Here is a 25128-nt window from a genome sequence, read left to right on the forward strand (position 1 = left end):
TACATCCCAGAAGCGCATCTGGTTGGCTCCGACCACTAACAGATGCGCAGCCCGCTGATGGCACCAGACCAGCGCCAGCCCAAAGTAAAACCTCCAGAACGTCTCTCACTCTTCAGGTTTGCTCCCATTGCGCCGTGCTGCCTGCTCAAATAGGCACAGCCAGAAATGTTCTGTACATCTGACTGAGCAAGGAGTCTTGGAGAGCTAACAACGCCTGGATAAACTCCGGCAGTGTGCTATGTAACCCTTGTGAGTCATGGGTCATTCTCACCCAAGCAGATAGCAGCTTTTAAAATAATTTGAAAGTTATACACAAGAGTTGTGTGTGAACCTTGCTACTTCAACCACTCATTGTTATGAAACTTTCAATTAAGGCTGTCAAAAAAAACCCCTTATTGTTTTAATATATAGCATGAGTTTTTAATTACATTTCTCATGCTACTTTCCCAGGGATATCTGGCACACGACCAACAGCACTCTCCTAATGAGAGCACTTTGTTTCTTCCCTGTGCCAACCTGCCTCATGCACTGCACCTCCCTCAGCCCTTTCTCTGAGGTAAACACCTCTGCTTTTCCTCGCTTTTCTTGCGGGGTTTACCACTACGCGAGCCCTTCACGAGCACTCGGGCATTTTCACAGCTTCCTTCAGGAGCTTTTACCTTGGCAGAGAGTGCCCCTTTGGTTTACCATGAGTGCCGGCTTCTTGGGAGGGGATGTTTTTCGGGACGCGGGGTGCCCAGCTCAGCGAGCTACTCCCCATGAAAGCCTTCTGTGGGGAGTCTAACGGCTGCACGCTCCACTTTGCCTGAAAGAAGGAGGAAACCCCCGACCCGACCGCCCGCTCGGCGAGGAGAACAGCAATAATGGCGACCCGGGCGCTTTCCCGCCTTGGGCGCACGGGAGCGGCGCAGTGCGCAGGCGCAGGGTCCGCCCCCAGCGCCGGGCGTCACGCGGGGCCGGAGCCGCGTGCGCCTGCCCGCTCCCGCCCCCTTCGCCGTGGTGTAGCGGCGGCCGTTGCCAGTAGCGGCGGTGGCGCGCGGGCGGCGGAAGCGGAAGGGCTCGAGCGCGGCGGTAGGGAGTCATGGCGTCTGTGGTGCTGAGCGAGCCGGAGAAGCTCTACATCGTGCATGGCGTCCAGGTAGCGGCGGCGGGCACCTTGCGGGAGGCCCCGCTAGCCCGAAAGTGGCGTGGTAGGCGGTGGCCTCTGCACGGGGGGAGCGGGAAGTCGTTCGGGCCAGCTCGGCCGTGCCTGAGGCCGGCGGTAGCGCTGCCTTGTGAGGCGTGGGGCTCCCTGTGAGCAGGTGTGGGGCGGCATGAGTTACAGCGTAAGTTGGCGGGGAGGGAGAGAGCTTTCCATTACTTTATGTCTGGGGAGGGAAGCTCTGGTGTAGTCACCCAAGCACACTGGGAACAGGACATCTGAAGAGAAAGCAGGCTGAGAACAGGACGTGGATTTGGTGGGGTTTTTTTTCATTTCTTGTCCTCCTCTTCGCCTTCTTCCCTCGGTCTTTCTCGAGTTTTTACCGCTGTATAGAGTGTTAGCCTGTCAATAAGCTAAGGAACAGGGAATGGACCAAGGAAGAGGAGTGAAGGATGTGTGAGGAGAAATGTCAAAGATAAAAGGGCTGTACTTTGCAAAGTACTGAAACACTATTTCACTGCAAAAAAACCTTACTTTTATAGTGATGAGCTGTATAGCATCTGAGGGTGTATAATACCTGTTTTTGAAATACAAACAGATGAAAGCATTTGGACGGCTGGTGGGTTATTTTTGTTTGCTGGATCCTAACTACATATATAAAACTTGAGTATCCCAAGAAAAATCTGTGTTGTGTTAGGTAAAGTACTTTTAAAGCCCAGACCTTTCCGCTTTTGTAGTCTGAAGCTTTCTGTGGAAACAGGATGGAAGCAGTGCAGGAGTTCATGTCTGTCTGCAGAAAGCTTGTTGCAAGCCTTAGATAAATGAGAGGTGAATGGAAAAATACAGTTGGTTCTGTTGTGCTCTTAAATAAAAGTTAGTGATGAAACTGGGAGCTGTTGCTTTTATATTAATTTTACTGTTGTGTTTGGCATAGGAAAAGGAAACTGGAAAATCACAGATTCTTTTCATTACTGTTTCCCTTAAACACAATATATTGATTGTCATACTTAGGAGGACCTTCGTGTAGATGGTCGTGGCTGTGAAGACTACAGATGTGCAGAAGTAGAAACAGATGTTGTATCAAACACAAGTGGATCTGCAAGAGTAAAGCTGGTAGGTAAATTTCTTAGGGATTCTGCACCTTGCCGATGAAACTTCTGGTTTATGTGACCCTAAGATAAGCCAAGGCTATTTGTAGATGGGTTTGTGTATATGTAATAAAGTGCGTATCGATGTAGCATTAACTGAAACTATGGGTTAAGGAATTAATGACAGGATATATCATAAAATCATTAAGGTTGGGAAAGACCTCTAAGATCATCAAATCCAACCATCAACCCAACACCACCATGTCTACTAAACCATGTCCCGAAGTGCCATGTCTACACGTTTTTTGAACACCTCCAGGGACAGTGACTCCACCACCTCTCTGGGCAGCTTGTTCCAGTGCCTGACCACTCTTTCAGTCAAGAAATTTTTCCTAATACCTAATCTAAACCTCCCCTGATGCAACTTGAGGCCATTTCCTCTGTTCCTATCGCTAGTTACTTGGGAGAAGACACCAACACCCACCTCACTACAGCCTCCTTTCAGGTAGTGGCGGAGAGCGAGAAGGCCTCCCCTCAGCCTCCTTTTTCTCCAGGCTAAACAACCCCAGTTACCTCAGCCGCTCCTCATAAGACTTGTGCTCCAGACCCTTCACCAGCTTCGTTGCCCTCCAGCACGCTCCAGCACCTCAATGTCCTTCATGTACTGAGGGGCCCAAAACTGAACACAGTGCTCGAGGTGCGGCCTCACCAGTGCCAAGTACAGGGGGACGATCACTTCCTTAGTCCTGCTGGCCACACTATTCCTGATACAAGCCAGGATGCTGTTGGCCTTCTTGGCCACCTGGGCACACTGCTGGCTCACATTCAGCTGGCTGTCAACCAGCACCCCCAGGTCCTTTTCTGCCAGGCAGCTTTCCAGCCGCTCTTCCCAAAGCCTGTAGTGTTGCCTGGGGTTGTTGTGACTGAAGTGCAGGACCCGGCACTTGGCCTTGTTAAACCTCATTCATTCAGGCTGGCTTAACCTATTTGAGCTAGATTTACGGTGAAGTACCTGAAAGGCCTTCAATCTGAACCATTTGATCTTGAAAAAATGAAATTGCTGTTGTGCCTAGTCACTGGAAAAAATAATTCTATTCCTTTATAGTGAAGCAAAGCTACATCTGGCATGTGTTGACTGCGAAGAAGATAAATATACTGCGCAGTACTGTAAAGATTCTGCAGATACAGCCGTTTCCAGAACCAAAATGATAGAAAGTCATGGATATGAAGAGTGTGTTTTTAACCTAGAGAAAGCTAATATGTATGGTAATAACTTGAAACTTCTTAGGCTTAACATTGTTCTTCTAAAGCCTTTCCTTTAAAAAAAAAACAAACCTAATGTGATTTTAAGTTCATTCTGATAGAATGATGGGTGCAGATAACTGAAAGGTAGAAATGTCAGCTTACCATAGACTTTTAAATTAAACAAGTAGTTTTGTGAATATAATTCTAGTTGTGTGATATGTTTTTGTTCTAACAGGGACACACTGATATCTTGGTAGGTGTAAAAGCTGAAATGGGGACACCAAAGTTGGAGAAACCAGATGAAGGTTACCTGGAGTTCTTTGTTGACTGGTTGGTATACTAGAAGGAAATAGATCTAATATTTTGAATAAATGACAAATTAGATCTTACCATTCTTAAGAAGTTTATACCTTCATTTCACTAACCTCCCATAAGGGTCTGAGCAATAGAAACAAATTATTGTTTCAATAGTGGTGAATGTTCATAAGCTTTTTGCTGGTTCTGCAGACGCAAAATAAGCAAAACAATAGGAGTTAAAGGATGAAATCAGGTTAAAAAAACCCAAATTGCATAGTATCACTGCAGCTGGAAATGAGTAATGGTTCAATTACACATGCATTTAACATGACTTCATGACTACAGTGCCAGTTGTCTTTTTTACAATGATAGAATAGAAATATCTTTCAAAAACTAAGTATTCCGGAAGAAAAGAATTTACTGATGCAGATTGTACCTTAACTGTGCTTAAAGGATTTTGCTTACTTTGTCTTTGAAAGCTGTGGAAAAAGTTTGAAGCGTGTTTTGTACAAAACTGTTTGATTTAAAAAAAAAAATCCTTACTGTAAACGTCAGATGCAAAAGTTAGTTAGAAAATGTAGTTATGGTATTTATTGGTGAGTCAGTATTTCATTAACTAAAATGGTATTTACTTTTAATCCTATTCCTGGCTTTGTGCTACAAATGGACTATTGCTTATCCTTACAGTCTTCATAGTGCTCTTGTTTTCAGGTTGCTCTTGAGATAGCATAGTGACATCTCAAAGTTATTTCAGACTGCTGTCTGAAACTACAGTGTCCATATCTTGCAGACTTCCTAAAACTGTTCTTTATGAAATAATGTGCTTTGGGAACCTCTCATAAAAGCCTTGGCACTGTCAAGTTAGCCATTTTACACATGACCTTTATTAAAAACAAAAAAATGTTGCTACTCTGACATTAAATCAATGTACCATTAGTAAAGCTAAGGTGTAAGAGCTGTTAAGGGTATGTCTGATAATGTTTCTGACCTAAGTGTCTCTATGTGCCTTACCATTTGTGTATCTCACATTATGCAGCCTTTTCTAAGAGTGCCTCTATACATCACAAAGTACTAGTTAACTGTGGAAACCTAGGGTTTGTAGAGGGAAGGACTCACCTGTGAATTAATGGTTTGTCTATGATTACTGTTCAAAAAATGTCAGACAGGAAGATGATTTTCTCAAATGTGGTCCTGCTGTTAGAGGGGATCTGAGCTTGGCTGTTTTATAAAACTCACGTACGAAATATCCTAAATAGTACCTGCTTTGTTCTGGTGCCTTCTATATGAAGGGAGTCCAATGACAGCAGGGACATTTCCTTACTGAAACAAGTGGTCTGTGGGGATGTTGCAATTCTCTGGCACTTCATTTATTTACATATGAATGTTAGAAAAACTTTAACTCATTAGATTAATGTTAGGTTGTATTTTGTAAATGTTAATCTCTGCATTGTAAAAAGATGGGAGGGAGATGTGCAGCAATATTGTGCAAGATGGATCTTGTCAGTTCTAGAAACAGATAATCTTTACTTTCTGTGACAACACAGACCAAAAGCCTAAATTTTAGAGCAGGGTGGTCACTTCTCGCATGCTTGTGCCACCAGGGAAAGGTGACCTCTAGCCTCCAGAAAGATCCGAAAGACAAAATGTGAGGTGGGAGCAGCTTGTTCTCTGTGAAGGGAAATGAGATGCTGTGGGTACTCCGATGCTTTTCCAGGCTGCCGCTGGGTGGTAGTAACTGAGCATAGTTTGATACGCTGCATCTCGTGGTTAAGTTCCTGTATGTTCTACTTGGATTTTATATTGTTGAAACTAATAGTAAAAACTCAGACTGAAGTATTTCCTGAAACTTTCATGGTTTCTTGTACTGCACTTGCTGCATTGTGTATATAATTCTCTGCCCCAAAATTCCATTTCTCTTCATTCTACTCTGAGTCCTTAACCTCAAATCTGAGAAGCACATTTAGTCCCATTTTGAGACAGATGATTTTTGGGGCACTGATTCTTGATACTAGAAAATAATTATTGTAGAGCAAGTCCACATCTTACGTGATATCCTTACTGCTCATCAGCACGGAAGAAGACACTCGTCCTGGCCATTGATGTTGAAAGACTGCCATGTCTGCTTTCCTCATGTTTGAGTTTTGGGGCTGTTCCAATACTGACTTGTCAAGGTTTTTTAGGGAGTTTTGTTTTTTGACTGAAGCAGAGTTATCATTTTCAATGTGTAAGAAATAGTAAAAAAAAAAAAAAAAAAAAAAGGCAGATATCTGAATTCCTTGAATGCATTAGGTTTTGTTTGTGGAATTAGGGAAGCAAGGACTATATTTGTCCAAGTCTGGCCATCTGTCCCTCTGCTTTGAAAGCCAGACGTGTTTTTGTTCCAGCTGGAAGAGTGGGCCTACTTCAGTGGTGCCTGCATGGGAGTCTGGATTAGGTGGGATCTTAAATATAGATAGAAAGCGGTTCTCCACACCATGACATGACAGTATTGCAGAGCAGCCACATCAGCGTGATCCTTGGATGCTGTTCCATTGCATTTTGTGGAGGAAATGTTAACTTAAAACAAATTTTAGTGCCATCATTGAAGATGTCACTTGAATGGTGCTTACAAGAAAGGAACCTTTCTTCCCTCTGTCTCTCTTACCATAAACCTGTTTTCATGGCAACTGTTCTTTGCAAAGGCAAGAGACAAACTAATGAGTTTTGAAAGACTGAAATGCCTTTACAATTTTTTACAGTACTTTCTCCATTAAAGGTGGTCTGTAGTGGATTTAGCTTGGTTTTCAGAGAGAAACACCATCTGATGCTTGAGTAAAAACCATTTCAAACTCTATAAGCAGATGTTCCCCTTTTGGATGGGAAGTGTGGTGACAGCGCCTGACCAGGCAAAGACCTGAATCAGTAAATCCATGTTGGTAGAGTTACCGATTTGACTAGACTAAATCCAAACCCTTGTTAGCCCAAATCTTTATAGGGTCATGAGCTCAGATATCATTATAATCATATTAACACAGTTAGACAGCATCTGGACCTGAATTCAGTCTATATTTCTGGGACTGCCTTGGCAGTCCAGACGTTATAAATGTGATATCTTCTGGCTGATTTCAGTAAGGGTAGAATATTAGTGAGGTGTTTAACTTACTGCTGATTCTAAAACAGCGAATCTGCCTTCTTGTTTTAAATGATTGTATGCTTCTTTTGGTGCAAGAATGGAAATCTGGTATTGGTTTCTTGAAGTGAATAAGGCTTTAAGTGAAGAATATCCTCTCCATAATGAAGCCTTTGTATACCAGGAAAATAGCTGTAAGCTTTTGTTTAACTGTTTTATCTCTGTTGTAATTACTTACATTGTAGATTATAGTGTATTAATGGCCTGAGCAACGGATGGGAAGAACTTAACTACTGTGAGAGAAAGATTTTGGCTGGGAACAGCAAGGGTTTTAGAAGTGGAGATCTGTGGTAAAAGCCTCTGTATGCTGTAGGAGTCTTGGTTGTTATGCCATGTGACACTGAAATGGTTTTGAAAGTCTTTAAAATTACGTTCTGTTCAGGACTAGAAATTCTGTGCTCCACTTGGCCACTACTAAGTTCTTTCTGTGCTCTATAAAAGAAAATGCCAAAAAGCTTGTTTTATTAGTGTGCTAGACAACCCTTTTTTGAATTTTACCTAGTGTAAATTACTGCAATAGTCTGTGAGCATTGGGTGGCAGTATTTACCGTATAGCTATTATAATAGTACCCTGCTAACATTACTTTTTTATTTCACTTTGATTGCAAGGAATTGAAGGATTAAAATAATAATGGCATTAAGATGCAGTGAAACTTGCAATAATATTCCAACTGAGTCTTACATTCTTTTGACTCACTGTCAAAGACAGCAGCCGTTTATCAAATGTTGTAGTTTTTAATCATAAAACTTCATGTTTAGAAATAATAATGAGGTATCGACTGAGGTTTGTATAATTCTTTTCAGCTTATCATAGGAATCATAATACTTGCATAACCATACTTTAAACCAAATGGTTTAAACAGAACGATCTAGTTGCATGAAAGCTGCTTCTGTGGATAAGTGCTTGTTTAATACAACCCAAAGGCCTAACTCAGCATATTCCCAGAATTCTTCTTCTACTTAGATATGGTCCTATCTTATAAAATTGGTGTCTAATATTAACGTAAAAATAACATAACGTAGTAATACTACTATGTCACACTTGCAGTGCTTATTCAAGTAGCAAATTGTAGTTTGGAAGCATAGGTCAGTGCTTGATTGGCAGTAATTTATTTTTTTAAGCATGTATAGTGCTGTCTGGTTATAGAAGCAGCGATTAAGTTCTATAAAACTCAGTAGCTCTTCCTGGCATTCTGAGTTTTCATCACTTCTGCAAAAGAACAAGCTGGGAGAATTACTGTGGGGTAAGGATTTCGCTTATAGGCACTGCAGTCTTGTTGACACAGCTCATTTGATGGTTTAAGTCATACTTAGATAATGCGGATCTTCAGTTGTTGGCTTTTTAAAGGTGAGGGGATTATATTCCAAGACTTTGTTTTCTGCTGTATGTTTGCATTCCTGTGGTGTTCGTGTTGGAAGAGCTAAGAGTTTACATCATCATATAAGTAAAACATATGTGAGAAATTGGCACTGGGAGGTGCCCAGCCAGGAGAACACAAGGCTTTGCTATTACAGATTTTGAACAAATCGAACTACTTCTGTGGAACCACCCTCCTTTCTTATTTTTTGCAATGAGAAATTAATTTGGGGGAGGTCTGACTAGTTTATTTAAAAACAAGATCTGCAATATGTGCCATAGCTCCACTGCTTGAGAATGCTCTTGCCCTCTGTCTATAAACCAGAGGTTGAGTTCAGAATATTTGTTTGTTATTTTGCTGTATATGCACCTCTGGACATTTCTGCTCTATTTCATTGTAACTTGGAGGTGGAGGTTTATTTGGTTTTGGGGGTTTGTGTGTGTGTGTGTGTGTTGTTTTCTTTTTTGTAGGCCTGCTGTCTTGTTAGAATTTTGTTCTTAGCTGTGTACAAGCCCTCAGCACCCAAGGACTTTCTTGCATGACTGCTCATAAACAAATTTTGTTATGTTGGAATCAGAGAACTGAAGACCACACGTTTTTGTCAGATCCCTTCTGGAAAAAATGTTCTCTAGTTCCTGATCTCCATAAGCTGCAGTTGCTGAAAGTAATGAGCTGCTGTCTGTAAGTGGCTTGATAGCAGAGAGTACACTCTGTAAAGAAATTACCAATTAAGGTCAGGCAGTCATGTCACTTGAAAAAAAAAAAAAAAAAAAAAAGCCAAAACATACTCTACTTGTCATATGGTCACATCTTTCTCTTAGCCACTCTCTTATCATAATAATTTAACATTCAACTCTAGCAGGCTGTCTTGTTAGCTGTTTTGAACTTAGTACAGATTTCTCTCACTTTTTTATTTTTGAAAGGGTTGAGATGAAAGAAGATGGAAGTGTTTAGGAAATAATCCCTGAGAGAATTCACCAACTTTAATATTGTAACTCAGGAACTGAAAATAGTAGTGGAATTTAATTAGTATCAGAGTTTGTAGCAAAATGTAGGTATATTATCTGCATCAAGACATTTTCTTATGCAAAATGGAAATAATTTCTTTACAGATAGGATGTTTATTCTCATACAAATAAATTCTTAGATATTTCTAATGCTTTATATTTAAGAAATGTTCTTTGGGTATTGGCTGCTTCAGAAGTGAAAGTATTTTTTTCTTTCTTTATCTAGTTCTGCAAATGCTACTCCTGAATTTGAAGGCCGGGGAGGAGAAGAACTTGGCACAGAGATAGCAAATACACTCTACAGAGTATTTAGCAGCGAGAGCAGTGTAGACTTGAAATCACTTTGTATTAATCCCAGAGAGCACTGCTGGGTTCTCTATGTTGATGTATTGGTAAGTAAGGAAATGAAAACTAAGATCAAGGATGTTTTTCAAGGTGCTTACTGACTTAGCATAACCATGTGTATTTTCATATAAAAAAAGCGTATCATAATGTGATATAATGCTTCAGGATGGATCACAGAATAGGATGGCCATTTGCTTGTGAATCTAGCTGTAATAGTTAATCGCTAGTTCCAGCTTGCTCTTTTTCTACTTTTGTTGCTGCCGCTGCTTCACTGCAGAGCTAACTGAATACTCCAAATCTGTCTCAGAGAAAAATCAGTGACCTTATACTGACAAGGAAATTGCCACTAAAGAAGGCTAAACTTTTTTCCAAGCTGGATATAATAGGAAATGTGTCATTCTAGTGAATGTAAGTTAGCATTATGTTAGCCCTAACATAACTGTCCATTCTGTCTACCTCTTTGCACTATTATCAGTACTAATTCAGTAAAGAAAAATAGAAGCTGTTCTGGTAAAAGTTACGTTTGGCCTAGGCACTTTTTGATGAAAGTTGTATGCATGTAATTAATGTAGAAGAGAAACCGAATATTTGTTCTCATTTAAAAATGGAAACTGAATTTTATGCATATAAATCTTGTACATGCAGCAGCTCAATTTCCAAACATGCTGTATTTAAAGCACTCTGGGAATTTAATAAAGTCTGCAAGTCAGACTCTCATGAGCATTATTTCCAATTCTTATTGGTCCAAAGTTGAGTTTCTGTTTGTCAAGTTTGTAACTGAAAATATGTTCAGGGATCTTACGCACAGGAATCCATTAACATCTATTAAATGATTTGCAAAATGTTAAGCTGTATTGCCAAAAAAAAAACCCCAATGAGGTTTTGTTAAAACAGGAACATTGAAACTAAGACCTAAATAAATGTGAAATTTAGTCCATTAGGTGTTTAAAAAGCAGTAGCATTAGCCTAATTATAGTAGATATGGTACGTACCGTGACTTAGTCTGTGTACAGGATGATCAAATATGTACCAATGCTGAGTGCTTTAACAGTCCCAGTCACCAACTTATTGGAGCTTGGCATAGTTTAATAGAGAATGAAGTGTTAGTTCTGAGAAATCACACTGGGGCCTTTAGTTACTAGGTAATTACAAGCAGGGGTACAGAATATTAAATATTGTGCTTATTTAAGCAATGTACTGCTTAACATTGCATAAACACTGCATAAACAAAGACCTTCATAAAGCTGACTGCTGCAGAAGTAGTTCTGTATAGCTTTTGTAGGAGGTATAACTGGTCATTCTTTGATTCTTCTTGGACAAATTTGTTGATTGTCCACAGCTACAGAGAGAAACAGCCTTGTTTTTTTATGCTACTAGTTGTACTAGAATTATGAAGGTCTAGACCTATGTTATGGGATGAATTTTACATTTAGCTTTGTTTACAGTGCCAATAAAGAATCTGTTGTAGGTTTATAATTAGGAGTCTGAACTTGATGAGTCTTTTTCATGTCATATTCTGCAGGGATTTTGTGTGTGAGCCACTGAAGAGCTGCTGGTATAGTTAGAACAAGATAGTGTTAACATTTGTCTCTTACTCTGTTCCCCCCTGCTTTTTTTTTTTTCCCCCATCTCAGGCCTCTGCATTTTCATATTTTTGAGGTATTTGTACTATTTCCCCTTTTAAATAGAAGATATGTATATCAAATGTGATAGTTTGTACTTTATGTAGGTGCCTGATACCTACAGATTTTCCTGAAGCTGCTCTTGGTGAATTAGTCCTATAGAGCTCTATTTTAATAGTACATTGTGGAAGTATGACGCTTGTGCTAGTATGAGGCACTGCAAGTCATATTATTCATCATTTGAGGGAGGCAGATTCTAAATATAATAACAACGCTTATTGAGAGTCCTTTGTATGATGTTTTCTGTCAGAATTCCTGGAAATTGTTCACGTGAGTGTTTGTGTTGCATAGTTAAGTTGGAGGGAAAATAAGCCTTACATCTGTCATAAGCCTGAAACTACTGGTCAGGTAGGAAGGTACTTGTTTTCAAGTTTCTTATTCCAAAAGACAAAAACACAGAAAGAGTGTTACAAACCTGGAGATACTCCATTGCTATGTAATTCAGCCATGTGGACTTTGATCGAAGCATCTATATTCAGCTCCTGTGTGTAAACAAAATTTGAGATACACAACCTCAAAAGAGAAAATAGCATGTTTTGTATAGTCATGCAGCTTATCAATTGAAAACATCTCAAACATTTTCTAGTGGTCAGTGTACTTGGGAGGTGCTGTAATTGTGCACAGTCAGACTAGAAAGAAAATAACTTCAACTGTACACACTACAAAGATGCAGACATATGGACACATATAGATATGTGTCAAAGGTCAAGAATATATACCCTGACCATTCAAAATACTTGCATTCTTTCTTGATAATAGATGGTGTTCATCTTCTGAAGAGTAGCACGTGAATGTGGAGATACACAGTACTGCAAAACTATAACCCTGTTCTCACCCTCCCTGTTTTTCCCTCAATTTCTTTCCCCTTCTATGTCACTGTGTTGGGGGAAGGTGCATTAGGTTCTGTTGAAATTTTAGCAATTCACTACTGAGCATCCCTCATAGGATTTCCTCATCTTTTCTATTCCCTCCCCAGTTTGGAAAAAACAACCACAACACCTTAGAAATCTGTCCTATTGGAGGAAAAATTTTTTTGAACAAGGCAAGGTCTACACTGTTTTCTCTTTTTTTCACCTCCAATAACTTCTTCATTTGTATATCGGTAAAATAAAAGCAGTCCTTTCTAGAGACTCCTTTGCTTCCCACAACTCAGAGTTGTGCAGACTTTCTTAGTCCTTAAAATGAAAAATTAAAAAAAATGAGGGGGGATCTCAGTACAAGGTGCTTCAGCTGAGAAGAGAGTGTTCATTTCTTCTTGGAGGAATTGTACCATGCTTGACAGAGGCTGTGTTCCTAGCCTGTAGGCGCCACTGTAATACAGATAAGGCTTTAGAACAGCAACCTGAACATAAGCCTAGCAACAGTACAGGCACATCCCATTATTGTGTTTTAATAACAAAGATATTGTGGGGCTTATTGTGTTATCCAGTAAAATCCAATAATGACTGAAAGTGGCGAGTTAACCTCTCTGTATCCAGCAGCTGTTCGCAAAGAAATAATTTGATCACCTTTGTATTTAGCTTTCTATCCCAACTTTTTGTCATTCTTTTTGCACAATTCAGTCTGTCTTCATAAAAATAAACCATTTTTCCAGAATATCTGATTTATGATATGCTCCCAGTGCAGGAGTTTATCTCATTCTTAAATAGATTTTGAAGAACAATCAATGCAATCAGCGTTGCAAAGCTTGTTTTGCTCTCATCATACAGCATAGATTGATGTAATGGAGAAGCATCCATATGTTCTTGCTGAAGTAGTTTCAAATGCTTGCTGAGGATGTGTGTGTTCATAGAATAGTGCTGGCACCTCAGAGTGAAACTTGTCAGAGAACTAACACTGGACTATGACCTAATAGATCTTTGAGTTGTCTGTCAGGTATTAGTGGTTATGGGAGCCCTGCCTTTTTCTATAGTATGCAGTACTGCTGTTCCCCTGATCTTCATGGGAAGAAACTAAGCTAGACTCCCTGCACAGACCTTAATTTAAGTGATAGTGTTAGCAACAAGTAGTCTTTGATGTCAGGATTTCCTTAGATCCTTTTCAGCTACAAGACAAGCCTGCTGATGACAACTCTTCCATACAGAATAGAGAATAAATCACAATGTGCCTTCAGAACTGTACCTTCTGTACCTAGGTTTTCATACCATGTTCTGGGTGACAATTTGCATTGCTGCTTTGAAAACAATTCTATCAATTGTCCAGCTGATATTTAAAAAAGACTCCTCTTTGAAATAAAATATAGAAAATGGATTGGCTTGATTTAACATTAAAGAATGAATGCGGTGAGTTTATAAAAAGTATTCTGGTCATAGTCTATTTCAGAGCCTTAGCTCAAGAAGACTAAGAAGAGCAGTGGTTTCATTTCAGTTTCTATTATTAAATTTTATCATGAACTTTATTATGAAGTGCATTAATTCTTCTGTTTTGCATGTATAATACAGTTAGCTGAAATCTTAATTTCCTATCTGTTGTTTCTTTTCATAGATAGGCTTTAAAGACAACTTTGTTTTTTAAAAACCTGTTGTGGTTCTTAATTTTGTGCCTTTTCAAGTAGGTTAAAGACTTGGTTTCAAGGCACTAGCTTGATTTTCTTTTAAAGAGATTCTTTTTTTCCTCCCCAGTTATTGGAATGTGGTGGAAACCTCTTTGATGCAATCTCTATCGCAGTGAAGGCAGCTCTCTTTAACACAAGGTAAAGCACAGATCTCATTTCATGTGAGTGGAAGTAGAAGTACTCTCTGTGAGCTAAGCATTTTTAATGCTTAATTACTTAAATAAGAAATGCCCAAGGCAATTTGCATTCAGATACAAGGCAGTCCATTTGCATGCAAGTAACATGAACTAATGACTTTAATTCAGTTTGTAAGTAAGTGTCATATTGCATTATATGCACAGACAGGCTCACAATATAACTTTTGTTCTATATCCAGATCCAAAAAAAACTGTATTGACCATATGCTTTTGTTGCAAGTAGTTGGAGGTCTTTGTGTTGATGCCTTGTGGGTTTAAAATAAGAAGTATTTACTGATATGTGATGATCCAGAATAAGAAGCCCTCTGGCAGTGTTACTACCAATTTGTAACTAGCCCTGATTTCCCACTTCTGATGTTCTTTCTCATTAACTATTAGTCTAGAGTTCTTTTTAAAACTAAGCAGAAAAAACGCTGGCGAGAGACTGTGGGGAGGGGGAAATGATGTGTCTTTTAAAGAAATTTGCCCCATGCATTTTAATTGAAAGAATGGAAGAACAAAATCTACTAGAATTAACGTGTTTTAATGATTACATTGGATAATATTTTTTCTCATGTTTTTATCTTCTTTAACTATAGATGAAAGGGAATAGAGTTTTGTAGAATCCTTCAGAAAGAAAATAGTGAACGGCTTTGCTAAAAAAACGTGCGTAGCAAAAGTAGCTGGAAGAGGAGCAAGAGACTCTTTAAAGACGTGAATGTTTTGAAAGTGAATCTCAAATTGTTCTTCATCTGTAAATTAGAGATCTGCTAAAGTCACTGGCATACTTCTGGCTTATTCATCAAGGAATCAGTGCACAGTACTAGAGCTGGAAAAGTATGTGCAAGAAGAGGAGGAAAATATGCTTTTGAAGAAAGGCAGCATATCAGGATATAAACACTTTAGAACAGGAGAAGGGGAGAGTTTGTCTAAGACTACAACTTGTATATGTTGCTGAGAAATTTTCCATGTTAATCAAGTTCTCAACAGTAACTCTTAGCAGTAGATTAGTTTCATAGCATTAAGTAATACCGTCACAAATGTAATGGCTCGTGAAAGAGTTGATGACAGTACACTAAAGGGAAGAAATGCCTATGTCTCTGTGGGTGAGCTGCCAGGATGCAAAAGTCATATAGTTAAAACAGTCACTTCCCTGTGAGTTGTTTTGTAGATCCAAGGCACGTACTTCATTTATGAGATAATTAAGTCTTTTTTCTTATTTCAACCAGAATCCCAGTTCTGAATAAAGAGGAATGATAATATAAAAAGTAACTAAAATAATTAATTAAATAAAATCTGTTGCTTTGGGAACACAGGCAACATGAGTGTAATTGTTTTAATGAGTCTGTTTTATCTTTATTCTTCTGAAAACTGTATCTTTCATATAGTCTTTAATCTGTGTGCAAGCATCCACAGTCTTGTGGAAGTTGGATATCAAATAAAAATATGATATAGTATGACATAATGCAGAGCCCGTTGATTTTTGACCTGTGAAAACCCTGTCTATTGATTTGAGCAGAGAATGCTAGTACGCCTAATCTCATACGAGCTCAGAAACTCAAGAGGTGAAATTCAAAGTGAAAACCTGTTGTCCTCATTCACTATAGTCCTCTCCCTTTCCTTTGGTACCTACTACGTTTTCTTTGGATTGACACAAGGTTGTTTAGAGTAGCTGCCTGCTCTCTGTAAAATATTATTGTCCCAGCAAGACAAGATGTCAGTTTGAAGATCACTTCAGATTAAGTGTTCTGAACTTCGCTTGACGTGTGTGTCCCTCTTTGAGTCTTACTTGCCTTTCATAATCTGTTTACAACCAGGTTTTTGTTATAAGTCTTTTCAGATCTTTGTCAGCCCTGACTGCAGCCTTTGAACTAAGAGCAGGGAGCTGAAGCTGCTGTTTTTTCTTTGAAGCTACAAATTTTTAGATGTTCAGACAGGTGTTTGAAAACCTCACATTCATCCTTAAAATCTTGCTCTAACCATTTTTGTAATAACTATGGACACATTTTTCTTTCGGGCTAAGTAAATGCAAAATTGTAACTTAGGGAATTTTGCATAAGAATTATGGCATTTAAATCCTTTGTATGTCTGACCAGACTCCTCGTATCCCCTTCAGGCATGGAACAATGACAATATCACTGTTTTAGGGGGAACATTTACTCCTTGGAGTTTGGTGTTGTTCATTATGTTCTAAAAATATGTATAAAGATCATGTGCAAAAGAAAGCAGATAGCAAATTTTCTTCTTAACTGTGTCTCCAAGGTGCTTAAGGCTGGATTTGTCGATCCTTGAAGTAGATACTGCAAAATGTGCAAGTAGCTACTGTGTCAGGACGTAACTTGATCCTGTGGAATGTGCCTACTTGCAACTGAGCAACAGAAACTAGGCAAATGACAAAAGCTAGAGAGTTTATAATGCAATAGCCTTGTGGATGTCATGCTTTTTTGCCGGGCAGCATGATAGAGACAGAACTGATGCCTCCTTGCAAGGGTAGAAATGGTTTTACAGTTGTGAAATCTGGGTCTGCAGTACACAGAAGAGAGCATTGTTCATTATATGACTTAAGTCCTGCTGTACAGATTTCTTCCCTGATGAGTTGCAGGAATCAAAACAGAAAAATAAAAGTTGCAAAGTAAACATGTACAGCTAGTTCTTAAGATAAATCTTTACAAGCTGGGAGAGGAAATCTCTAGTTTTATGGAAATGCTTTGTGCTACACTCTCTTTGCCTAGTTCTTGCATGTATATACCCCTCTTTTATGCAACTGTGATGCTTGTGTCTGATCAACTATCTTTTTACCTCTGCAGTAGTTCTAATTTGTACCCCTCTCATCTATTCTTGGCCAAAACAGCTCCTTGCAGGCATTTTTCAGGTATTAATTCTGGCAACTTTTTCTTGCAAACCAAACATTGGTCTGGTTTCATAGTTAGTTTAGGATGGAGTTAAAAATTTCTCAATCTCACAGATTTTCTTAAAATCTTCCTCCTTTTTTAAACACTGCTCTGGCACATACACTTCTTGTCTAGGCTGTTCTCCAGTGTTGTCCATTGTTCTGTGTAGCTTGAGGGTTAGTCACCTTGTGACTTTATTCCATCAATTTTTAATGGAGTATTTTTAACCTCAAAATAGACTTTGATGCATTTCCAACAGGTTGTTATGTAACTCTGCAAAGCATTTTGAGTTTGATTTCAGGAAAAAGTACACATCGCAGTTCTGCTTACCGAAAGTTACAGTTTTAGCTTGGGTCAGGCCAACGTTCTCATAGGGAATTTGTTCTCACTGATGCAGGGTTGGCTGTTGTGTGTAGCTGTGGGACTCTTAGCCACAAGTAACTAGAATACTCTTCCAGGGAACAACAAAAATCACTTTGCATGGGTGGGGGAAAAGTTCACTAAATCAGTCCCTATCTCCTCCTCTTAAAAGATATTTGGTACAGAATATGTAAAATAACGTAACCTCCAGAGTCTAGTTATAAAACACAATGCTACTGCAAAAGTACTAATGTAAAAACAGATTGTGGTTACATTCCATGTGGTTACTGAAGATGGCTTTCTAGGGACATCTTGAAATATTTTATGTTTTCAAGTGCAAACGTGTAAAAGTGAGAGCAGTATGGTTGAGCTATGTGTGGGTTTTACTCACCAGTAAAGCAAAGTCTCTCAGTCAGTACTCCCTTCTAGTGGGCACCTGGATAAATAAGGGTATATAAAACATTGAGGTTCTTGGTTTCTTGAGATACCATCTTCTACTAAATTGTTTTAAATTACTTAATTGTGCTAAGAAAACTGCATTAAATCATCCTGTAAAACTCCCATAAAGTGGCTCTAACAAATACAATATATGTATTGCTGATAAGGAGCCTGTCTACCTCATTTGTGAGAGCTCATCACTCACAGTGGAGAAGAAAATATTTCTTTGATTTCTGCCTGTGTTTTTAATCCGTGGTCGTTGCTTTTGTGTATCCTTAGAACATCAGAGTCTTCTGGCTTCTTAAAGAATGAGAATATCTTGCCAATCTTCCCATCTTGCTAAAGAGAAAGGATTTTAGTAATGTCATCTTCTTCCTTTACCCCAAGTCTCCTTAGTTAGTGTCGTTCTTTCCTGAACAGCTTTACAACTTGTATTTGCTACTGATATCGCAGCTTTGCCAATCAATGCAATTCCTGTAATTCTGAAAACTTTACTGTTGTCTGCAAGGTTGGGAACCACAATATGAAAGGATTCAGTCTTAGTGATTTCTCTCCTGTACTTCCAGGCAGATGTACAAAGAATTGTTCAGAATTGCATTGTGCAAATTCCAAAAGAATCTCTCCCCATATATTAGTGTAAAAACCTGTTCAAATTGTAATGGTTTGAATGATGTAAATATGATGATCTTATCCTAAACATCTTCCCACTTACGATGTTTTCTTCCTAGTCTCAGTTAGTGAGTTGTTAATACTTTGATAACATCTGGATTTTTTGCTAAACATTTAGCGTCATTTAGAGGCAAGGGCATTTCTTGGACTTGAGACCATATGACACCTATATTTGTTATCTGTTCTGGAAATGATTTTGCACATTTTGTTTCCACAGAATACCCAAAGTGCGTGTTCTGGAGGATGAAGAAGGTTCTAAAGAGATTGAGCTGTCTGATGACCCTTATGATTGTATTCGACTTAATGTGGATGATGTGCCCTGCATTGTCACGCTAAGCAAAGTAAGCCTGACAAATTTCTGACCTTCTACCTAGAGACTTAAGTTTCTATTAACTTCACCTGCCATTTACTTTTTCCCTAGAGATGAAACTTGTGTTGTGAAACTTGGTCAGTGTCCACTGTATTTGTTCATCCCTGGCCTCCTAATTAAGAAGATCTTTTACCAAATAAGGGGTGTTTTCCACCCCTCACAGATTTCCACTCGATGCATTCTTAAAACGCATCTTCTTGCATGCAGAAGAGTTGTTTATTGTTTTTCATCTACTCACTCAACATCCAGAGCAGCAGATAATTCAGTATGTTAAAACAAATGGGTATTGTTGAGAGGCACAGAGGTTGTGTGATCTGCCTAGAGTTACACAACGAGTATTTGTTGCTGGGAACAGAACTCTGTTTTCATGAGTGCAGTACTGTTCTTTCCTTTCAAACAGGTTTTTGTTTTCCTTTTCCATATATAGCCCACAACTAATGCAGTTGATTTGTTGGATGCTGCATGTTCCAATGCAAGAGTTAATGATTTGCTTAGTTACCTGGAAGTTTGTCTGACATATCTTTTAAGCAATTTTCATAAATAGTAGAAAGGCCACCACTGAAGTGGGGGCTCACCTAAGTCTCAGGATGTATAGTTTTCACCTAGTGGGGAGGAAAATCCATGCTTGGAATTGGGGGAAAAAGGGGAATCTGGAGTTTCATACAGATGAAAGGATGGTCAGAGAGAAAAACTGTGTGAAATAGTGACATGCTTATCTCACCTGTATTGTGCATGTACACTTACTTTGGGGTCAGAGGCTGTTTAAGTACTGTGCTGTAAAGTCAATCACATGGTATTAGGATAGATTGTAGATAGCCAACAGAGCTACTACTCACAGTTTAACTTCTCAATAAAGAGCTTAGACAACTGTGAACTAATATGTTGTTTTGTCACTATCTTACAGATTGGATATAGGCACGTGGTGGATGCTACCCTTCAGGAAGAAGCCTGTTCTTTGGCCAGCCTGCTTATTTCTGTGACCAGTAAAGGTGCCCTCACTTCTATGAAGAAAGTAGGGAAAGGTAGCCTTGATCCTGAGAGTATTTTTGAAATGATGGAGGTAAGGATTGTTGAGCAGTTATTGATGATACTGAGTGATACTGGATGAACTGGAACTTGAATGTATGAAAAGGTGCAGTAAGGACTTCAAAAGCAGAAATCCTGGTGCTTTTATTAGGTGCACAAGGGGTTTGCTGAAGGTCCTTTGAAACAGAATCTAATATTAATGGGAGTCATCTAAAACTTTTAAATGCCTGAAATGTGTGGTACTCTCAGTTGTTTCAGTCAAGTACCTCACAGCTGTAAGACTCTAAAGCTTAAATTGATAAACTTTGAGAGTATTTTTAGAGAACTTGTTCCCTCTCTCATTGTTTCCCTTGAAGACTGAAAAGGCAAAACTTCTAACATGGTAAAGTCCCTACAGAAGTAGAGATGGTACTTTGAATTGCTAGTACGTGGTGTTCTCTTCTAGCATAACTCATTTGTTTTGTGATAAGCTTACTGCTCTCATTTTACTGTTGTTTTTCTTTGCCCCTTTATTGGGTTTCTGATCTGCCCCTACTCCATGAAAATACTAATATTTGGATGTTGTTCACATCCACATAATAATTCCATTTTAAACCTTTCTTCGGGCTCTTCTTAAAACTGTCTTCCAGTATAAATTCTCATGCCTGGGTTTAGCCTCGAGCATGAGACAGAACTGGGTTTTGAACTTGGAGTCAGAATGAAAATTAAATACTTCAAACTGGCTCTGTTTCCTAGAGATCCAGAACTATTTTCAGCATGGCTGTAGTGAGGAATGCAGAACTGGGAGCCAAGTTTGAAAACAGTTGGTCTCAAGTGGAAACTACATGCTGAGTATATGGGGCACTTCATCATTTTATGATGTCAATTCAGAGTCCTAATCTTGATGGTACTGGTGAGCTTTTTATTTGCATCCAGAGAGCTCACTTATCCCCCTTATCTACGTAGATTTGCAGAGGGGGGTTATCTCTAACTTGACATCCTAAAGAAACCGAACTTCCTGTGGGTGTTTGATGTGTCTTCCTTGATGGGATTTTGAGTCCAATTCTAACTAATGTCATACAAGACTTGAGATTTTGAGTCTAGGTCTGCTACAAAGAGATGTGTGCTTAAGTTAGATACAGGTTTGTGGTAGAAGCTGGCCCACATGCAAATTATCTGCAGAAAGCTTTCATTGGAGCCTCTACTGTGATCACAGATCGTGCTCTACACTGAGCCCTAAACAGCAGTTGCATTGCATAGCCTACCCACAAAGGCTGTGCTTGGGATTATATAATGCTCACCTAAACACTAATCAGATGTGTATATGGAAGGTAACCACGGGAAATCTTCAAACTGTCCTACTCTGATTAAGAGCTTTGGTGAACTTGTCCCTACTTGTTGGTGCAAGGAGTTAAAAGCTTAAGCTGTGATCACCCAGTGATCTGTGCTGGCTCTCACTTGCTTTGGAAGAAGTCTTCCCTCCTAGGTGGTGAGCAGTTTGGAGTGAGGGATAAAGTTGATCAGAAGAAACCAAGATGTTTTCTGGGAGGTCAGAGGTTATTTGTTTGTCCCTGCCTCAAACTCAGCAGCCTGATTAGGTTACCAAGAAAAAAAAAAAAAAAAAGGCCAAAAGGAGTGTCCAGTGGAGGAGCTGCATAACGTTTGCTTGACACCCCTATTCTGTAATGATTTGGCTGCATGTCAGAGTGTTCAGCTTTCCCTGCCTGGTAGAGAACAGATGTTCCTAGGACATATGTCTTAGGAAGGCAGCTTCATGGGAAAGTTTTGGGGAGCTGCCAGCATTAGGCTTTTTTTTACTGAGTTTATGATCCAATCCATAAGCTAGGCAAGCAGGAATAAGATGGCAACAGGATTGTGTGTTGTGTCAATACCAAAGCTCTGCACAGTTCCCATTCACTTTGACCTGGTGTGAGTGGTGGTGTCCTATGTTTGAGGAGAATGCACAAAGTGTATCACACCCCGGGACTTCAGACTGCTGCTGTGATCTTTGTCCCAGTGCAGAGCTCTAACAATTCTTTTGTGTGCCCCCCTTTATTTAGCATGACTCACACTGTCTGGGATTGACAGCTACCCTGCTGCATCAAAACTTTTCCCAAATTTTCTTTGGTACTATGGGCCATATTCTGTCACCTGGTTCCTCAATTAGAAACGTACCTTATTTTAAGGTTTGTGTGCTCATGGTGTTGGTAGTTGTCATCAATAGGTGAAAGAGAGCTTTTTGGTCAGCTGTATGGCAGGCATAGGTTTTGCTGCATAGATCAGGAGCTAATAAACTCAGTTTAATATAATCTGTCTTTGGCTCCTTAGGGACAGGTGGGCTCTCTTTGTCCCTGTATGGAGTCAGTATTTCAGGTCATTTAGAGAAACCCTGGGAAAGCTCTAATAGGCACCACTACCTTAAGATCTTTATTTCAGCATTGCCCAATGTTTCCGTGTCCTGCAGCTTCCACAGTACGACTGTGCATGTGGGAAGAGTAGAGGCTGGTATTGGAGCTAATCCTGGTGGTTTTACCCTGCTGGAGTTTATTTCTGTAAAGAAAACCTTCTGTTAACTCCTTTAAGGTCCTTGCACAGTACAGATTTGCACGTCATAATGAAGAATCAGCCCACAGACTGATTTGGCGATGCAACCAGTGTGCGTTTTGGGCTTCTCTGGCCACATGACAGGATGTTGAGCTGGTCTAGATTCAGTCTGCTGGTTCTGAGCACATTCAGAAGAGTTTATTGAACTTTGTATTAGTATGCTGCTTTGCTGGTCAAGTATCTCTTGTCCTCTGGCAGCTAGAATATTGCTTCATATTGTGTGTGCTGGCCAGTTTGAATGTGTGCTTGTGCCTGATGTGAATTTAATTTGTATTCCTGGGTGATCCAGCGGTGCACAGATCTGGTGTTAATGATCATGGAATGCTTCTCTGATGAATGAGAGCACTGCCTTTATGTGTACATTTTTCCAAAACTTAATCAAATTAAAATGAAGCTTCCACCAACATTATTTTTCTTAATTAAAAGCATGTTTTTATTATACCAGCTGGTGTATATTAATCATTAAAGGGAAAGTATTTGTCAAAAGGAGGTGTTCCGTGAGAGTTGTCTTCCTGTTAATAAGCATGTGTCTCAGATTTGTTTTCCTTTCTTTGCATTGCAGACGGGAAAAAGAGTAGGCAAGTCATTGCACATAGCCCTTCAGAAGATTTTGGATGAAGAAGAGAGTTTGGGGACCTCACGGCAGAAAGTTGGATTTCTAGGATGAGTTTTTATTAAATGTTCAAAACTGTTTTTAATTGATTGTGCAATCTTGTCAGTTTGTATATAGAAAATGGATATTTTTTGTTCCAATACCTTTATCCTTCTGGCTTTTAAAATGTTACTAAGCATAAAGAAAGCTACAGTTAAATGCAGAGAAGCAAATTGGAGATGCTTTCCATATGGATAACTGCCACACCTAGGAAGCACACCAGGAGCAATTGATACAATTGCCTGGGAAGTGCTTGAGTCTGTTTTCAAGAGTGACTGCTGTAGTTTCCACTTAATTCTGTTTGCATGTGTTCCACTTCTGCAGACTAGCTGGTGTGTTCTAGAGTGTATATGGGGATTTGGCCCAAAGCCTGGCCTCTTGACTTGTTGTTGTTGTTCACCAGCCAGATGAGAAGAGTACTTGGTGGTAGTCGTTCTTCAAATTATCTTATTTTTCTTTGAATAAAATGTGGTTAGATTTTACTATAAATACAACATGGTCCCAAGTTTCCGATTCATATTTTAAACCAAGATTTCCTCACTCACTAGAGCTCTGCCTGTCCCTTTTGCCAACAGGTACAATAGTAACCTAGTCAAAACTTCTCGTGGTGGCTAAGGAGAAGGGGCATGGCTAAGGTAGAAGGCAAAATAAGTTAATTTTTAAGAGTTTGAAAATTCAGCTGGAAAAGTATAGTGGCTGTCAGTAATGATCCTTTACAGGGAAGGACAGAAGATGGCAGATAAGGTATGCAATCAGGTTGTATCACCAGGTCTTCAAAGCAGTGGGTTCTCTCCCTACATCAATTGGCTGGCCCAGCAAAGAGTAAGAGCTGTTTATTTGGAGGACAGGAAGAGATAAGAGATGGAAGAAGTCGAAGGCAAAAAGTTGATTTTCAGAAGTTGTATTTCAGCTGCAAGTGTTAGAAGAATAGTTTTGAACAAACATTATGGCAAAAGTTACTACAATAATCCAGGAATCATTTAGCTCTTACTCAAGCAGCGTTTTCTGAATTTCCTAATATCAAATTAAGAACACTCTCTTAATTGAGACGTGTCTGGTGGGGAGAAGGGGAGGGGTTTTGCTGAAGGAGAGCTGTAGATACAGGGCAAAACATGTTAAGGCTCACACTAATAATCACGATCACATTAAAAGATATGGCATACTTAAGGTCCCCAGATCTCTTCAGCCCTTTTCCTAGAGCTCACTCACATAATTATTCAAGGTGACTGCAATACTACTATGTATTTCAGATATGTGTAGCCACTACTATAACAAGCAGGTTAAAAAAAAATACAAAATTTGCCCAAGATGTCCATTTTGAAGAGGTGGGATTTTTTCAGAACCTTAAGTAATGAGTTAGGTAGGTTATGATAGCACTACGTAGTAATACAGGCAAGAAGTGACGATACATATCATCTTCAATCACTCCAGTAGAGTTTTTCTATGTGAAGCAAAGACTAACCTGACATCAGCTTTACAGAAGCTGTGATCCATTCCTTGCCATGCAAAGCTACTTGTAAGAATGTAGAAAGAAAGAAAACTGAAGGGAGAAAAACTATTTACAGTACCGTAGACTTACCACAGGCAGTTTTTGTTTGGTCGTGTGTTTCAGAAAATGGTTAATCTAAATGAGGATTGCAAGTCTTAAACCACAGCCGTTCTCTGAATAGCCATTGCCTGTTCTATTACAGATTTGTGGTTGGATACCAAAAGGCTGCCCAGAGTTACTTCCAGGGTGAATTTTGTAACATGGTAATAATAGTCTGTTTCTATATAGCCTTCCAGCTGAAGGATCTCCAAGCATTTTGCAAGTTACATCATTTAAGATGCTTTTTGTCCTCTCTCCAGATCCTTTTAATTTTAAATTGATGATTATGAGAGCTGGGGTGGGAGGGAAGAAACCTTACTGTGTTTCAAGCATGTTAACTGACACCTCTGTGGAGGTAAATACATTTGCATTCTCTCTCCACTTTTTACTAAGGATGGCAAATAATTAGCCCTTCTGAGATCTAGGCTATGTGCTCAAGACACCTAAAAAGCAAACTCTTGCTACCTGAGCATCTGTGTCTGCTGCTAG

General features: G+C 39.4%; 1 protein-coding gene across 3 annotated transcripts; it reads left to right on the forward strand.

The window, feature by feature from the left end:
- The first annotated feature begins 941 nt into the window (after positions 1-941).
- Positions 942-23540, forward strand: EXOSC7 (exosome component 7). 3 transcript variants are annotated; one of them, XM_054817035.1, is made up of 8 exons: positions 942-1138; positions 2153-2254; positions 3710-3804; positions 9532-9697; positions 13954-14024; positions 18638-18761; positions 19695-19850; positions 22962-23540. In XM_054817035.1, exons 1-8 carry the CDS (start codon positions 1082-1084, stop codon positions 23064-23066), a joined length of 876 nt encoding a protein of 291 aa, XP_054673010.1. In that variant the 5' UTR covers positions 942-1081; the 3' UTR covers positions 23067-23540. The 3 variants fall into 3 exon arrangements, with proteins under 3 accessions (XP_054673010.1, XP_054673011.1, XP_054673012.1); XM_054817036.1 differs by having other exon boundaries at positions 985-1138; positions 3732-3804; XM_054817037.1 differs by having other exon boundaries at positions 1059-1190; positions 3732-3804.
- Positions 23541-25128: the final 1588 nt, after the last annotated feature.

This window comes from Grus americana, chromosome 2, assembly GCF_028858705.1.
Source record: "Grus americana isolate bGruAme1 chromosome 2, bGruAme1.mat, whole genome shotgun sequence".
Classification (NCBI taxonomy): Eukaryota; Metazoa; Chordata; class Aves; order Gruiformes; family Gruidae; genus Grus; species Grus americana.

Coding starts and splice junctions, on each gene's coding strand:
- EXOSC7 (XM_054817035.1), top strand. CDS start 1,082: ATGGCGTCTGTGGTGCTGAGCGAGCCGGAGAAGCTCTACATCGTGCAT. Junction 9,698..13,953: donor TTCTCTATGTTGATGTATTG/GTAAGTAAGGAA, acceptor TTTCCTCCCCAG/TTATTGGAATGTGGTGGAAA. Junction 18,762..19,694: donor GCATTGTCACGCTAAGCAAA/GTAAGCCTGACA, acceptor ACTATCTTACAG/ATTGGATATAGGCACGTGGT.